The sequence below is a fragment of the Aspergillus luchuensis genome, chromosome 4, assembly GCF_016861625.1.
Source record: "Aspergillus luchuensis IFO 4308 DNA, chromosome 4, nearly complete sequence".
NCBI classification, from domain to species: Eukaryota; Fungi; Ascomycota; class Eurotiomycetes; order Eurotiales; family Aspergillaceae; genus Aspergillus; species Aspergillus luchuensis.
This window is the reverse complement of record NC_054852.1, coordinates 374241-390715: the sequence shown is the minus strand read 5'-3', so window position 1 is coordinate 390715 and position 16475 is coordinate 374241. Positions and strand designations below refer to the sequence as shown.

General features: G+C 49.9%; 9 protein-coding genes and 1 non-coding gene across 10 annotated transcripts; 4 read left to right on the top strand and 6 right to left on the bottom strand.

Annotated features, from left to right (window-relative positions):
- Window positions 1-205: 205 nt before the first annotated feature.
- Window positions 206-1323, bottom strand: AKAW2_40159S (uncharacterized protein; the record flags this gene model as incomplete). The annotated part of the gene is made up of 2 exons (XM_041688460.1): window positions 206-931; window positions 997-1323. 2 exons carry the CDS (start codon window positions 1321-1323, stop codon window positions 206-208), a joined length of 1053 nt encoding a protein of 350 aa, XP_041542242.1.
- A 953-nt stretch (window positions 1324-2276) lies between these two features.
- AKAW2_40158S (cytochrome P450) lies at window positions 2277-4017 on the bottom strand (the record flags this gene model as incomplete). Its single annotated transcript, XM_041688459.1, has 5 exons — window positions 2277-2442; window positions 2501-2667; window positions 2722-3036; window positions 3091-3876; window positions 3931-4017. The coding sequence occupies 5 exons, from the start codon at window positions 4015-4017 to the stop codon at window positions 2277-2279; spliced, it is 1521 nt and encodes a 506-aa protein (XP_041542241.1).
- Window positions 4018-4621: 604 nt separating this feature from the next.
- Window positions 4622-5506, top strand: AKAW2_40157A (uncharacterized protein; the record flags this gene model as incomplete). Its single annotated transcript, XM_041688458.1, has 2 exons — window positions 4622-4778; window positions 4827-5506. 2 exons carry the CDS (start codon window positions 4622-4624, stop codon window positions 5504-5506), a joined length of 837 nt encoding a protein of 278 aa, XP_041542240.1.
- Window positions 5507-6240: 734 nt separating this feature from the next.
- Window positions 6241-6741, bottom strand: ORF3 (FAD-dependent monooxygenase orf3; the record flags this gene model as incomplete). The annotated part of the gene is made up of 1 exon (XM_041688456.1): window positions 6241-6741. The coding sequence occupies one exon, from the start codon at window positions 6739-6741 to the stop codon at window positions 6241-6243; it is 501 nt and encodes a 166-aa protein (XP_041542239.1).
- An 81-nt stretch (window positions 6742-6822) lies between these two features.
- AKAW2_40155S (FAD-dependent oxidoreductase) lies at window positions 6823-7320 on the bottom strand (the record flags this gene model as incomplete). Its single annotated transcript, XM_041688455.1, has 1 exon — window positions 6823-7320. The coding sequence occupies one exon, from the start codon at window positions 7318-7320 to the stop codon at window positions 6823-6825; it is 498 nt and encodes a 165-aa protein (XP_041542238.1).
- Window positions 7321-8270: 950 nt separating this feature from the next.
- AKAW2_40154A (uncharacterized protein) lies at window positions 8271-8736 on the top strand (the record flags this gene model as incomplete). Its single annotated transcript, XM_041688454.1, has 2 exons — window positions 8271-8566; window positions 8619-8736. The coding sequence occupies 2 exons, from the start codon at window positions 8271-8273 to the stop codon at window positions 8734-8736; spliced, it is 414 nt and encodes a 137-aa protein (XP_041542237.1).
- A 443-nt stretch (window positions 8737-9179) lies between these two features.
- AKAW2_40153A (acyl--CoA ligase) lies at window positions 9180-10978 on the top strand (the record flags this gene model as incomplete). Its single annotated transcript, XM_041688453.1, has 4 exons — window positions 9180-9272; window positions 9326-9463; window positions 9531-9971; window positions 10031-10978. The coding sequence occupies 4 exons, from the start codon at window positions 9180-9182 to the stop codon at window positions 10976-10978; spliced, it is 1620 nt and encodes a 539-aa protein (XP_041542236.1).
- Window positions 10979-11277: 299 nt separating this feature from the next.
- On the bottom strand, window positions 11278-12541 carry GRE2_2 (SDR family oxidoreductase; the record flags this gene model as incomplete). The annotated part of the gene is made up of 5 exons (XM_041688452.1): window positions 11278-11790; window positions 11844-12134; window positions 12199-12331; window positions 12391-12442; window positions 12508-12541. The coding sequence occupies 5 exons, from the start codon at window positions 12539-12541 to the stop codon at window positions 11278-11280; spliced, it is 1023 nt and encodes a 340-aa protein (XP_041542235.1).
- A 1559-nt stretch (window positions 12542-14100) lies between these two features.
- On the bottom strand, window positions 14101-14174 carry AKAW2_t40001S. Its single transcript has one exon. It is a non-coding gene; the product is annotated as a tRNA-Ile (tRNA).
- Window positions 14175-15561: 1387 nt separating this feature from the next.
- Window positions 15562-16464, top strand: AKAW2_40151A (acyl-CoA thioesterase; the record flags this gene model as incomplete). The annotated part of the gene is made up of 2 exons (XM_041688451.1): window positions 15562-15669; window positions 15766-16464. The coding sequence occupies 2 exons, from the start codon at window positions 15562-15564 to the stop codon at window positions 16462-16464; spliced, it is 807 nt and encodes a 268-aa protein (XP_041542234.1).
- Between the last annotated feature and the right edge of the window lie 11 nt (window positions 16465-16475).

Sequence of the window (16475 nt, the reverse complement as noted above, 5' to 3'; positions counted from 1 at the left end):
CAACGTCTATCACTCTCAACTCGTGTGAAGCATCCACATCCCCCTAATAGATGCTTCAAGGTCCTTCAGAATTACGCGCACACTCGATAGGAGACTAGCAGGAAGTCCATGAAACATCAATAACGCATCGATAAGAGCAACTACCATTCAATCTACCAATAATGCTGCTCTATCACCTCCAAATTCCCCGAAAGAAGCACTAGACTCACAGCCTGGCCCCCCGCTCATCAAACCGCACCTTCTCCCCACTCCTCAGAGAGTCCTGCAACGCCTTCGCAATCCTGACAGCCTCCACCGCACCCTGAATCCCCATAGGCAGCTCCGTATCATCTAAACACGCCGCCGTGAATTCGTTGACCTCATCCACAAATGCCATCTCAAAGCGCTCGTAGTAATGTGCCGGCAACTCGCGTCTCGCCCCAGTCCGATCGAAAATCCCGACCAAGTTCTTCTGCGCATGACCATTGATCACTAACTTCCCCTCCGTCCCAATAATCTCCGTGGTATCTTCCTGCCCCGCCGCCATCATCCGCGAACAATACAGATACGCCACCCGGCCCCCATGGAACTCGATAATCCCCACCGCGTTATCCGCATCCCCGTAAGCCTTGAGCTCAGGATGCAGGGCCACGGTTCCACTAGCTACTACGCTCTTCACTTTGCTATCAGCCCCGAAGAACCACAAAATTAGGTCGATGTCGTGGACGGAGCAGTCACAGAAGATCCCGCCCGAGGTGGCGGCGAAATTCACGAAGGCTCCGGTGGGGTCAATCTTGTCGCAAGTTTGGCTGCGGATGATGGCGGGCTTGCCGATAAGGCCTGAGCTCATCTTGGAGTAGGCATCTCTGTAGGAGATGTCGAAGCGACGGGAAAATCCGCACATGACTTTTAGCTCGGGATGAAGGGTTGCTGCGTCGACGACGGATTGGCACTAAATGCTTACTTTTAGTAAAGAACTTTGAGATGATGACGCTTTTTGGTTTCGGATAAACATACGATAGCGGCATCTGTTGAGAGGGGCTTCTCGCAGAGCACATGCTTTCCCGCTTCGATGGCTTTGATAGCTTGTTCGGCGTGCACGGTGGTAATGGTGGAGACGAGCACAGCTTCAAGGCCGCTGTGGCCTAGCATAGCATCGTAGTCTGAGTAGATGGTCACTCCATAGGGAACCAGGTTGGCCTCAGCCCATTCGGCTTCAACAGGGTCTGGGGTAAAAGCTGCCACCAGCGAGGACCGGGGTGACCGGTGCAGAATGTTCAGCGCGTGACGTTTGCCCATGCGACCTAGGCCGGCGCAGGCGATCTGAAGGGTACGAGGAGCCATTACTGTAGTGAGAATATTTTCAATTGAAGATTGGATGTTGATATTGGGAGATGTGGACAGACAGTGACTGAGATATTTATATTGACTGGCCAAGCATTTAGCCTAGCTAGGATTGAGATAGAGGTCGATGAGGCGTGGAGTGGCCCGCCTCGCTCATAGAAATAGTATCAGTGGATATACGCAATCTGTTGGGATATCGTGAGCACTGTTTGGTGTTCGAGACATGCATGGGTCAGCTCGGCTTGTGTTGTACGTCGTATTTGAGATCATGCCTCGGGAGTGATCCCTGCAATAGACAAGAATATAACAGATCAGGCCCACATAGTCAGGCAGCTCAGCCGAAGTGCAATAAACAAATTCTTCGATAAAGAGGATATGCCCCCGCCACAAGGGAACTCCATGGTTTTAAGATTAGAAAATTATTGATCGAGCTTACTGTTTACTAACAGGAGACCTGGTGAATGCTCCATGCTGCCATATCAAATATGTGTCATTTGATGCACCCTCCTTCAATCGTCGATTGAATATGGAGATAACGTTGATGTTTGGGTAATCATCAGTTCCAGCGAGCCACAACTTGCCTTGCAGAACCAGAAGATGAGCCTGGAGCGCTGGAACATCGAAAAAGTAGCAAAGTACATAGTAGACGTGTACAATCTAGTAAGCATTTGCTTCCTTACATTTGTGCTGGAGCACGAAATGCAGAACACTATGAATGATTCATTCAGCTTGCCGAGCTGGTATTCCTTGACACTTAATTCTCTTGTATTTAGAATAGTGAACCCACCGAACCAGGCGTTTACCCCACTGGACTGGCGTCGATGCGTTATCCCAGCGGATCGGAACAGGGCGACCAGATTGAAAGCCAATGACAGGAGAGAGTCTTGAGAAAAGTTGGGGTGTTCTTAGACTGCGTGTCGCTGGGTCCACACGAATAAATTGAACACAAACAATCACGGACTATCTCTGGGTACAGGTTTCAAGTACACTTTCAGCGGCCGTTTCTGCCACATCAGAAAGTTCTTCTGCTGGATCCAGTCATGACAGTCCTCTGAGATGACCATGTCAAAGCTAAACATGATCAATGCGAGAATGAGACGCATCTCGCTGTATGCAAGGCTATATAAAGGCTTAGCCACACCACGGGGATGGAGCAGGAAGTTGAATTGAAACTTACTTTCTCCCCAGGCAATTTCTTGGTCCCACATGGAATGGTTGAAAAACGTCACGACGATCATGCGTGAACTGTGGGCTGCCCATGAAACGCTCGGGATGATATGAGTTGGGGTCGGTGAAGTGCTTTTCACGATGATAGAGTGCCCATTGATGCATTGACACATAAGTCTGTGTAACATGTCAGAAACGTTTGGCACAATAGGAGATCATAGATAGACCTACGTTTGCTGGTAAATAATGCCCAAGCACCGTGCAGCCTCCTCTAGGGCACATGCGCGGGAGACCGTTTGCTATGGGTGGGTACATACGCAGACCTTCATCGAGGCACGCGAGCATATAGGATAATTTGTTGACACTGATCAGGTTGATCTCATCTTGGCTGCGAAAAGTGGATCGAACTTCGTCCCTTAGCTTTTGATGAGCTTCAGGGTTCTCGAGAAGGAAATAGGTGACTCCACTCAACAAAGATGCTGTGGTCTCCGAGCCTCCAATAATCAGAATCTCGGCGTTAGCTATCAGGTGATCCATGCTCAGGCCCTATATCTATGGGTGAGAACGAATCTTTCGCAAGCGTGATTCTTTGTAGCTTACCAAATCTTCCTTTTTCTTTAGCAGACTGTTGATCAGATCCGGTCGATTTTCGGTAATAGCTAATCGGCGGAGCATCTTAGTCGTGGTAAGGGCTTTATGCTTCTTCTGGGCGTCCTGGAGCGATTTCGGAACCAACAGCAATAGAAGTGTTTTGAACATGGGGTAGAACGATATTGACTGAAGTATAATTCCCAACCGTCCCGATTCAAATATAGTTTTGATCCAAGAATCATATTTTGCATTTTCCAAACAACCAAACGCCTCACCAAATGCAAGATCACCAATGATATCAAAGGTGGTGAAATTGTACCAGTCTGAAAGAGCTACGGGTTGTCCCCTTTCGCTGTGCACATGCAACTTCTCCAAAAGCAAATCAGTGTATTTGCGAATCAAGGGCTCCTGATCTCGCATTGACTTCTCCGAGAAACCATGAGCCATGGCGCGACGCAGACATTTATGCTGATCCCGCTCTTCGTTGACAATGTGTCGTGCTTCGGGAAACGGTCGGTAAAACCAATCGGCTTTGCCCAGCTCTTCCTCGCCGTTCTTGTGGCCCATGATGTCCTTCCAGGCGTCCGGATGCGAGAACGCAAGTTCATCAGGTGCAATGCGGACAATGTCCCCATAACGATCATGGAGGTCCAACACATGGAATGGGAGCGTCCCTAGGAGTGCATAGTAGCAATAGGGAAGGCGAGAAAGGGCATGGGAGACCGGGCCCGGGAACCGACTGAGTGGGTGAAAGAAGACATTATAGACAATTTTGGTGACATGATAAATAATGACCTGCGTAGGACGGTTAGATCTTGTTTTCTATTTATGGCAAGGAAGAGATAATACCGTGGAAAGAAGTACTGCCAACCCCGTGCTACCGTCAATTAGAATTAGATTGTTTGTTGTGAGCATGTTCAGCAGTGTGACAACCATCCGCCAGTGGATGATAGAATATTCCAGGTAAGGTTGATTCGGCCATATTTATATACAAGTAGGAGGTTCTTTTAATGGATGTATTTGGAGACATGCGCAGGCTGCCACAATTCAGAGTCCAGAAGGATCTGAGAATAGAAACGCGGGTGGAGGCAAGCAATAAACCTTCAATTAAAGTTCCTACAGAAAAAATGGAAAGCGAGTTCGAATGCGAACCCGAACCCGAACCCGAAGCCAACCCGAAATGTGGAACCCTGAAACACATTCTAACAAGAAGATCTGCACGACGTTGATGGTGAACAAGCCAACCATATCTCGCCAAAAAGCTGTTCCCGTAGTTAAAGTAGATCCGTGGAGTTCTGGACCAGCAAGGGTATCCTAAAAATTGCCATTGTAACCAAATTGCTTCGTCTGCATCTCTCAGCAGGAAAAGGGCAGAATCAGGCATAGTTTGTACATCCGCTGTTCAGAAGGTTAATTCGACTGCCTAGATACAAGAAGACGTATATATGTATAGACCAACGCGACGCTTAATCCTCGCGGTCTACATCTTCTAAGGAAAGTTATTCTCAACAACCTCTTCCACTGTGAACAACTTCCAATCATGACTTCTACGCAATGCGAACTGTATTTGTACACTCCCAGCCTTGCATTGGCAATTATCGCAGTCATTCTTTTCTCTACCCTGACTACCATCCACATATACCGCATGATTGAGTCAAAAGCGTGGTTCGGCATATTTTTCGTCCTCGGTGGTCTGGGTAAGTAACCCGATCATGATGCCCTCTTACTTCGTTAACAACACGTAGCACAATTGGTCGGATATACAGCGCGATCCTTTTCGACACAAGATGTCTGCGATAGGGGCACGTACGGTGTGCAATCAGTTGCACTGTTGATGGGACCGACATTAATTATGTTTTCGGTCAACCTCACTCAAAGCGAATTTGTTAACGTGCTCGATGCCGAACGATTTTGTTGGCTCCCACTGGCGTGGCAGAGGGGCGCCTATCCCGCTATGAATGCAATCTTAATGGTCATTCAGCTTGTTGGAGGGTGCATGACTGTCTCATCCTCGACTGCAATCGTGGCGACGGGGACGAAGCTAACAATTGCTCTATACGTGGTCCAGACGATTTTCTGGGGATTCACTATGGCAGAAAATATCTGGATGAGCTATCGCTTGGGACGCCATCCTACAGCTGCTAGTAGCTGCGTGCTGGCTAACTGGAAGATGTGGAACCAATTGATCCCCTTAGCAGGCTCAATCATTGCCGCTGGACGCAACGTGATGCGGCTGACAATGGCGGGCGGCATTGAGTTTCTCGTGAACTATGAATGGCCTTCGTACGCATTTGATGGGTATCAAATGGTGGTAGTTCTAGGTGCGTGGGGAATTTGGTACTTACCGGGGAAGTGTCGTGAACTTTCTACTCGAGTGCGCTATACTAACCTCACTCGGCTGGAGAGAGTGGTGGATGAAGTGTGAAATTTGATTGCCCGTTCTTGGTATTGTAAACATAAGGAACGGGAATCTCGCTGGCGGAGCAGCATCCTGCAGTGAATGTAATTTGTACTTGCTTTCCATGAGCTAATCCTACTCTCTTATCCGAGCATTTCCGATAGCATATGTACGTAACAATGATTTTGGTGGTTCAGTGGGATACGTGATTGCCTGCTCGTAATCCGGAAGACTGTTTCCTCAGAGACGTGACTCCTGCCTATGCTAATGGCATATTTATCCAATTGAGGAGTTTACCCCAGTCGATGGGAGTCTCCAACCCAGGAGATGAGAGACGCCTACATGCCCTTCGGTGGCGCCTCCAGAAGTAAGTCGCCCTTTACTACCGAAACACATTTCCATTGCTGCCCTTGCCATTAACCACTTCAATAGAGTATAGTGTGTATCGATTATAGTCTCACGTCAACGCAGATCCCACTGATGACGGCCGTCTTCCTAAGTCAATTTGCCGAGGTTCACATGTCGCATCGGAATAGCATGCGGGATGAGGATTTGGCACAGAAACAGTATTCAATCAATGCGCCAAAGGGGTATCGCTTGATGGTAGAAGCCTGATTCAACTTGCTCGAAGGGAATAATAACTGTCTGGTGCAGCGGGTAGAAGTCGTAGGATCTGATAAGCGGTGGAACATAAATTACTTGCACCAAAGAATATTTATGCTACTGCAAGCCTCATATTGTGGTGAGTATCTTACAATGTTCTAATAATTCGCCACCTCGGCCACCCGCGCCTCAAACACCTTGGCCGTCTTCCTCATCATAGCGTCAATGTCATAGTCCCAAATACGGTGAGAACGCCAATACACCTCATCATGGCACTTAGAGGCATCCGAACCGACCTCATTATCCTGCCACTCGTATAGATTACCGATAATGCGGCTACTTTCAACCAGCCACTGCGCGCGCTCGCGACGAACAGCATCACAAGTCTCAAATGCGGTCGTGATAAGAGCGGCATTCCCCTCAGAACCGCCTTTCGTAGCACCCACTCTCTTCACAGCCATATCAAGCACAGCGCATAGCACAGCCGCGTCTTCCACACCACAGCCCGCACCCGCGCCGTGATGCGGAGCCGCCGCATGAGCCGCATCGCCAGCTATACAAACCGTTCCCCGAGAATAACTATCCGGGGGTTGGTCGTACGTATCAAAAACAGCCCATTGATCAATAGGATCAGGCAGCAAGTCAATTATGGTGCGCATGGTAGGGCCAAAGTGGGAGAAGGCAGCCGCCACATCGGCCTTATTCCCCTGAGCCGTCCAGCGATAGCATATGGCCAGGGTTTAGGGTCTGTTGGTAGCTGTCGTGCCATCTTGGAAACGGAGTAGCTGGCCGAGGCTCTTATCTGCTGCGGGCTCCACAGTATCCAGCGCCTTGTGAGAGGTAACAACATTCTCAGGGAGTAGACGTGCTAGCTCACCCAGGAATTGGGCACGGTGACAGTCCTCGAATCCACGCTCGCCTAGGTAGATCTTGAAAAGCAGCTGTTCCTCGGTCTCCCGCGGGTCGGTACCGGGCTCGTTGAATCCGTCCACCCACTGGAACCAGTCCGAAGCATTAGGCATAGCGACGCGTTTGAATGCAGCGTGGATACGCGGGTCGACCACTTTCATTGCCCATTCGGCGTTGAGAGTGAAGCCGATGCCCGCTCCGATTTCGTGAAAATCGCGGGCTCGCTCGTAAACGCGGACAGGGATGCCGCGAGACATGAGGCCAAGGGCCAGGGTGATTCCTTTGATGCCGGTCCCAATGATGGCAACTCCTATTGTGTCTGTACTCATATTTCTGGCTTGTGAGTTGACGAGGCCGAAGTGGTAAGGAAGCGGCCTATCTGTCCCTTCAATATTTTGTGGTGGGGTACTGGATGCCCGTTCATCAGACATAAGATTTTAGTGCTTACTGCCAAGATGACAAGTGTGTTAATTGATGGGATTACTGAATTTAGATGAGAGTTTTATATTTATTCATTATTCACAGAGGTTGAGTGTCGGTATATAGACGCGGAAGCCGGGATAGGGCCTTGCTCTAAGACCCTGACCAGCGGCCGGTCCAGTTGATCGATCTATTGTTCACGCCATGCAGCTGTCAAAACTCCTGTCTTGGGTTGCAGCGTGGTTCTGGGCCTCCCGGGCTACACTTGACCTCTAGGGGTTATATGGTCCCGGCCTCTCTTCTGGGTTGAGAATTGTCCTAGCGTCTAATGAGAACTACACGCACATTACCACGCAGCGATGGACGTTGCATGGGGCAGCCCACTACATCGGTGCCATTGTACCTGCCACCGAGCATGACATCCAGCATATTATCCGTTTACCTCGCTGAGCCTATACAACATACGCTGACAACGAGGTGGGGCTTAGATCTAAATCTCAACGCAACAAGACATCAACCTCTTGGTCATTGGGGCTGGCCCCACAGCTACCTTCGAGCAGTTCCGCCACGGCATCGCCATGAAATTGCAACGGTTCGAGGGTGTTCATCTGAACGCGGATATCCAGTGACTCACTGTAGGAGGAGCGACGGTATTCTCAGACATTATCGATGTGCTATACACGGCACAGCAAGAGTTGGTGACCCCGTCGGCACCTTGCGAAAGAGTTCTGGGCATGACACTAGAAGGTGGTATTGGTAGTCTGCATGGGCCGCATCGGATGCTCTGAATGCTATATACTACGGTCCTAAAGAAAAATTGCTGGAGTTCTTGGTCCCTTTTACCAGTCTCACCCCGACTATGTCCCGCAGTGTAACTGTGCCCTGTGATGCCCTGCTCGACATCACCTTCTTTGGTCTAGCAGCTCAGGAAGGAGAGACCTGCGCTAAGACTCAAGGTGTCAATATCTACAGCATCGGGCTCAACCAAACCGAGGTACCTGTATGGGAGTCGTTTATGGAGCAGTTACTGCATTTTCATCGCAAGAATCCCACTTACGATGGCCGCTTTCTCGTGCAACGCTGTCCCATTCAAGAGCCCCTAGTCACACCGAAATCGGATACTGCCTATCCCCACCGACAGATAAAGATGCATATGTAAGGGGCTCCCAGCCACAAAGATTTAATGCAGAAACTGACGCTTAAGCAGCAGCAACGTTGAGGGACGGTATACAGACCCCTACATTGAAGACCCAGTCAACGCCTTCTTGCATGAGTCTCGCCATCATTTCCAGTTGTCCAGTGGCTTTGACAAACTGGCCGTTTAGGTCAATTATGCCCATGCCGATGAAGGGCCAGATGTATGGTATACCTCGGAAAAGCCGGACAACTCACTCGGCTGAAGCAAGCCTGAGATCCTGCAGAGCGACTCAGCTGCAATAATGCTGTTCCTTTATTAGATGAGTCTTTAGAGCTGTAGGTATCGCTGTATGTACATACAGGAGCTGATTCTCGGCAATTGACGTGGCAGGTTTTGCAGAGCTTTTCTGCTCGAATCGTACTCCGCACAGTCACGGCGATCTTGACCCGGACTTTACGGTCGGACTATGGACCTGAGAGGGATCGGCATTCATTGCTAGCCTTTGAATGCCCAGACCTCGGACTAACTCACATGACCATAAGCTAGGGCATATAGGTCCAGTCTACCCCTCTCGTACTACATGGTTTTATTCCCACTTTGATTTTTTTTCCCGCATCTCACTTATTTGCCATGTATTTCCAAGGCGAGGGCAGCATTGACATTCCCGTGCAGGATATTATTTCCTGGATTTTCGACGAAGAACGATATGATATCGACAAGCCAGTAAGCCTATAACCTCCCTCTAATGGCAAGATGCCGCTCATGCAACACCACAGGTCTACATCGATGCCTCCCATACGACTCGTTCCATTTCCTGCCGACAAGCCCGCACTCTGGTGCGTCAGTTGGCCGCTGGTTTCAAAGCAGCCGGTCTGAAGGACGGCGATTGTGTGTGCCTTCACTCATTCAATGATGTATGCACTCCATCCAACACAGAATATTTTGTCCCCTCCGACGTATAGCCACTGACATAATGATCAGATCTATTACAGCATCCTTGTGCTCGGGATAATCGCAGCGGGAGGAATATACATGGGCACCAATCCGAGCTATACATCCCATGAACTCGGCTATCATCTCCAAGCAGCACAGGCCAAATTCGTCATCAGCGAACCAGAGATGTTAGACCGCATGATCCCCGCCGCTGAGGGCAACGGTATTCCGCATGGCCGCATCTGGGCCTTCACAACGCGCGAGTCGCAGGTTCCAGCTACGACGGGACTCGCTCCTTGGACTACGTTGCTAAAACACGGCGAAGCCGACTGGCGCCGTCTGAATGATCCCAGTCAAGCGAAAACCACCGTAGTAGCGAGACTGTTCAGCTCCGGTACGACTGGTCTCCCTAAACCCGTGGATTTTACCCACTACAATCTGATCGCACAACATACGCTGGTGTACGATGCACATCCCGTCCCATTTGAGGTCAGAACAACTCCCTCCCATCCACCGATCGCATATGAATCCCACCTAACAACTACTAGGCACGCCGAATCCTCTATCTCCCCTTCTTCCACGCGGCCGCAGCCCCATCCGCACACTTCAGCACTCTCCGTCTTGGCGATCCATCCTACGTCCTTCGCCGCTTCGAGCCAGACCTCTTCCTAACCACCATCGACAAACAAAAGATCACCGAAAGCACAGCCGTCCCGCCAATTGTTCATGCGATCCTCGCCCACTCCACGACCCCGAAATATTCCAAGTCACTACAGTCACTGAAGATCATTCGCTGCGGCGCTGCCCCACTAGACAAAACGACGCAAGCACGTCTCCAGGCCCTTCTATCTCCCGACGCAACCTTTACCCAAGTCTGGGGCATGACGGAATCATCCTGCATCGCGACCATGTTACCCTACCCTGAACCCGACGACACAGGGAGTGTCGGTCGGCTACTCCCCGGTATAGAAGCGAAGATAATCGACACAGACGGAAACGATATCACTGCTCCTGACACAACAGGCGAGGTCTGTCTACGGGGCCCTACCATCGTACGCGGATACTTCAACCTACCTTCCGCCAATGAGAACGCGTTCGATAAAGATGGGTTCTATAGAACAGGCGACTTGGGGTACTGCGACGGCAAGACAAAAAAGTGGTATCTGCTCGATCGGAAGAAGGATATTATCAAGGTTCGCGGGTTCCAGGTTGCGCCGGCGGAGGTGGAGGGCGTGCTGAGGAACCATCCTCGCATTCGGGATGTCGCGGTGGTGGGAGTCTACGATGCTGAGGCGAAGACGGAGTATCCCAAGGCGTATGTGGTGAGAGAGGATAATTCGCTCAAGGAGGAGGAGGTGAAGGAGTACGTGGCGCAGCGGTTGGCGAAGTATAAGAGGTTGGATGGTGGGGTGTTGTTTGTGGATGCGATCCCGCGAAATGCGAGTGGGAAGATTCTGAAGCGGTTGTTGGAGGATAAGAGAGCTGTGAAGTTGTAGATGAGTTCCCCGGAGGCTAACAACGCATGGGTTTCATCAAGTTTCCAATAGATGGGCAATATGTCTAGTTACATGGCCAAGTAGGCGGCTTCGGCTCCTGACTACGTCTTCATTATCCCAAAGGAGCGCGATCGTCTCAACATACATAGTAGACTATAACTGCTACGGAATAAGGACCGGTCTTGGTTCTCACTCTTATTACAAGCCTCCTAGGGTCGTGATTGGACCAATCATGTATCCGTTTTTCTGGTCTTCCAAGGCCTATGTGACATTGTGTCCTTCTAAAATATCTAAAATATCTACAAGTGAGCCTGCTCCATCATTGAGGTCACTGCATCACCCACACAAGTGTTCAGATCGCGGAAAGTCATTCCCAGCATCCTGCGCGACTTGGAGTTATCAAAACCAAATATGGGCTGGGGCAGGTCATCGGGCATATCGCTCGGGGGCAGCTTGTGAGCCAATTCCGGGTGCGTGGCACGAATAGCCTCCGCAACTTGCTTGTTCGAGAAGTGGCCAGCCACGGTAAAGAAGCGATGTCCACTGACCTCGGGCAGCTCCAGTGCTTTACGGTGAGCGAACGCAACATCACGGACATCCACGAAAGTGAAAGGAATGGCGATAGGTGCGCCCCCGTCTTTCCATTTTCCGAGCATCAGATCACGGATAATGTGGTTTGAGGTGTTGAGCGCTTTAAGATCGGTGACATGGCGAGGCTTTGGTCCGAATACCAGCGGCGGGTTGATTGTGACAAGGTCGAAGTTCGGCTTCTCTTTCTCGACGAATTCAAAGGCAGCGCGCTCAGCGAATATCTTCCGCGCTGTGTCAATAGGGGATAGTATTGTGTGGTGAAAAAGGCTCATACCTTGCTCGCGCGATATGTAACCTCCGGTACCATGGCCTCCTCCCAAGTCACCGACCCGTAGCTGGTCTCGTCGTACACCTCTGGGTGATTGGGGGGAGTGACAATTGTAGCCGAAGAGGAAGTCACAACCACTCGCTTGACAGTCGGTGCGTAAGCCTTGATGGAGGCCAGCAGTCCGGCGGTGCCTTTGATTGCTGGGTCAAGGAAGTCCGATTTAGGATCGGTGTAGTTAAAGTGATAGGGCGAGGCCGTGTGGACGACCAAGTCTAGGTCGGAAATGGATTGGATAGCCTAGTTTTCCATGTTAGCCAACACTCGGAGTATCTGCTTATGCGTGTAGAACAGTGAGGGTCACCTCATCGTAGGCCCCATCTTTCGCAATATCCTCCACCACCACGTACGAGGCAGCCTGATCGCCGGTATTCGACAACGAAGTGAGAAGCTGCCGGCCCTTATCATGTGTGCGAACAGTCACCACCACTTGATACCTAGAATACGTCAGCGACGTGAGCAGAAAGATCTCTGTCTGGTGGAAATGCTTGCTTACCCAGCGTCCAGCAGCTCGGTCAGAATGTGCGAGGCGATGAAGCCTGTGCCACCTATATAACCCAGGAAATGTTAGTTCATCTGCTGCAGGAATATTGCAATAATAATTTCCACTGACCTGTAAGCAGTACCTTCTTTGCAAGAGAGCCCATCGTGAGCAGTCAGTAATAAAACTTCGAGCTGCTGGTTGTATTTGCTTCCTATTAGAGGGTAACACTGGCTACAAAAACAATTGAAATAGACCACTGCTTATGGCGGTCAGAGGAATTTCTATCCTCGGCTCGGACAAAACATTCTGAGGTGATCAGTCGAGAAGGACGAACTGTCAGATTTCTCCGCATAAGCGTGGATGCCCAAAAACATGGCAGGTCCGCATGAGAAACTCCGAGCGTGCCCGATCTGTTGCCCACCTAACCATTATGATCTTAAGGATCCTACAGAAAAAGCAATAACTAGGAGGGATACAGTAGAAGGTCATATAGACCGATAGGTATAAGCTTGGATCTATATCTACAGTGCTGGTCTCCGGCTCAGAACCCTCGAACAAAAAGCCGAGTTCTTCAGTAAGAACCGTGGCAATGGACGATTCCAGATCCGCATATGAAGACCTCAGTCGGTACGAGGATACCCTCAGTCAAGTGCCAATGCTGCAGGTCTACAGCCACTCATGCTTCCTTTTTCCATGCCCGAGAGGGTGTCACAAGACACTATCGTCGCCGATCCCGAGGCTGCAATGCGACAGATCCGATCCCATGTGCCCGGGATGGTAAGTTATTAATGTCAATAAAGGCCCGGGAAATCCAGGGCGATATGCTGTTGCTTCCGGCCCACTCCCAGATCCACTGATCGTGGTGCGGGATGATTTGCACGCCTTCCCTCCTTGTCTTGAAGAACATGCAGGAAACCGGGCTGGAATATCATGGGGAGCTTCTGGGGAGGTATTGCGATGGTCAGACGGCTTCTATGGTCGAGTGGGAGGGAAATCATCGGGTGCGCATCAGACTGAAGGATTCTCGTGTGGTGGTCGAGAAGGTTTTGAGGGTTGCGCAAAAGACGGGCTCCGTGGTACCTTCGGCAATGGAAGGGGGATGGCCTCTTGATGGCGCCGCCATCCCTTTGGATCGTCAAGGAATGGCCTTTGTATTGCCCTTCATATAGGACCGGATTGAGCCACCCTTGTGGCAGTCAACGTACTGACATGCGGATAAAGATTGCTCATGAACAACACCTTCTATGGCGTCTTCTCAGAAAGCTCATTTGTGGTAGCTCTAGATCAATGCTGCATGGGTAGGTTTGACTGTACAATGTTCATTCTATCTTCAGTCGCAATTGTTGTGCACAATGGCCAATATTGTTGTCACGGTGACCTTGGATAAGGTTATCCACACTTCACCATTTAATTTTGCTGGGAGAACTCTGTTTCTGTCTACATGCAAGGTGGCTCCACAATGTCTTGCCGGTCACCCTCATTCATTTTCTTTAGTGGTCGCATGCCGATGAAGCATACTGGATATTCTTCTTTTGCGCCATTTGAACTATCTAGAAATAAAAAAAAAAAAAAAAAAACAGTAAGTAAGTGACAAAATGTTTTACAGAGGCGAAATCTTCGTCCACATTTGCTGCCCACAGAGAGAGGACTTGTTCTTGTTGGGGTTGGTTGATGTGCCATTAAGAATCATTTGCCGGTTCGACAGCGGCAAGGAAAAAAAGATGGTCCCAGAGGGGCTCGAACCCTCGACTTTGACGTTATTAGCGTCACGCTCTAACCAACTGAGCTATGGGACCCAGTTGATATCTTTCTGGCTTTTCTATAGCACTAGAAAGGAACCAAATCTCACACACGTTGACGTTCCTACCCTGAACTCCTCACCACCATGGCGACCCCATAGTAACAATGCCGCGATTATAGTATCTTCCTTAGTTAGAATGAATCCCACAAATAAATCGTGTACTGGATTTAGGTAGGTTCAATAGCAACATACGTGAAATAGGTTCGTCATTATGAATGTCTATCGAATCGTGCTGTTCGGATATATATTTTGATGCAGCCCCGGGCCCTGCTAGCAGTTCGGAAAATCAGATAAATCGACTAATATTATCCCAATCACCCTCATCGTAGTAGATACAGATCTTAAGGTCCCCGTCAATACGCTGAGGGCAATTGCTATAAAAACATAATATTCCCGTGCTTTCAAATCAGTAACGGTGACATTCTACGACGTGGTCGCCGCCTAGTATCCACAATGATACCAACCGAACTCCATGTTGCACAATCAACAGTGAACATTTCGAGCCAACACAGACAATAGGACAAGACCCGGATGTCGAAACATGCACACCCAAACTCATCAATCCAAGCTCCTAACCTGGCAAGGCGACATCCATTATTCCTTCAATCAACACTGGAACAATGATGATCTCTCCGGACCATGGCCCTCCGCTCATCCATCCCTATACTCGAGGAATGTCACCACGTGTGACACCCCTCGTCATCGGGACCCCAAGTGTTTCATCCCCTCCCTTGGAACCAACAAAAGCATAGTAAATGAATCATGTTACGGACTTTATCGCGGAGTAAAGTGGTCTTCATCTCCACCACGATGGTTCCTGGCACATGGCAGGCCACGCGACTCCATAGGTGGATCCGCGCATCCTGCCGCAACATGTCGGAAAGCTTTGTTCCACGTGGGCATTAGCAACGAACGATATACGCCGTATGGTGCGTAAATATAGCATGGCTGCAGGTGCCCCATGGTGTTGTATGCATTCCTGGGTGTTTTGATGTATGTATGTTTGGTATGTTTGGAATACCTGTATGTAATGGGTTACACATGGATGTATGTATGTAACGTATTACGCTTCAACCATCTCCTTTGTACTACCCACCCAGGCAAGCTAAACGCCGAAGGATCCGACCTGCAGATGCAGGGAGCTGAAGCTGCACCTGGATGATCATATCAGTAAGAGCTAGAGATGCTTCTGTCTACAGGAAAGCGGCGATACGCCGCCCGAGTACCAAGGTAACAACAGGACGGGCAAGAGTCATTGAGCAGCAGCATTGCTACCCTAGTTTCTGACATTGCACTCTTTTGTGACCTGTCGTCCATCATAAGACCAAAACTCAATCATCCTATCGAGCACACATTGCCACAATAGCCATACTCAGGGCACAATGGACACATCGGTCATCCTCAACTCGATAACCTGGCAAAACACCCTCCTCTTTGCAGGAGGGGCGTACATCCTCCTGAATCTGAAAGGCCTCCCTTTCGTCTGGCATGTTCGTTTCCCTTACTCTTACCCTCAATCCACGCATCTCTTGACCCAATTGCTCATACAACACACCTCCCCATACTAAACAAAGAATTAAATACAGATCCGCCTCCTCAACTGCCTAAAAGAACACATCATCCTTAACCGCGCCCGCAAAGTGGACATAACCACTCATGGCCCCCAATCCCTCTTCTACCCAGTTATTACAACATCCTCCGCCCCGCTCCTGGAGATTGACTACAATATGCACAAGTCCAACGCCACGTATTTCACCGACCTAGACATCAACCGTGTGCACCTGATCTCTGGTTTATTTAAAAACCAGCTCGCGCTAGGTTTCTCCGGCGGGGAGCTGAACATTGCCCTTGGATCCACGGCATGTGTCTTTAAAAGGGAGATAAAGCCCTATCAGACGTATGAGATCCATACGAGAGTGTTGAGCTGGGATGAGAAATGGGTGTATCTCGTTAGTCATTTCGTGAAGACCGGCGGGAAGAAGGGCAAAGAGGAGGTATTATTTGGGGGCCGTTCGACGGGTGTGAAGGAAGAGAAGAGTATCTTGGCCTCTGCTGTCACGAGATATGTCTTCAAGAAGGAGCGGATTTCTGTTAGTCCGGAGACGGTGCTCTCGCGGGCTGGCTTGTTGCCGGAGAAGGGGGTTAAGATGAAGGATGGGTTTTGGTCGTGGGAGAGGGTTGAGGAGGAGAGGAAGAAAGGGTTGAATGTGGCGAGGTCGTTTCTTGCGTTGGACGGGTTGCATGCAATGTTTAGGGGCGACGGGAAGGCGATTGGGTTGTTTTGAAGCGTGATCCA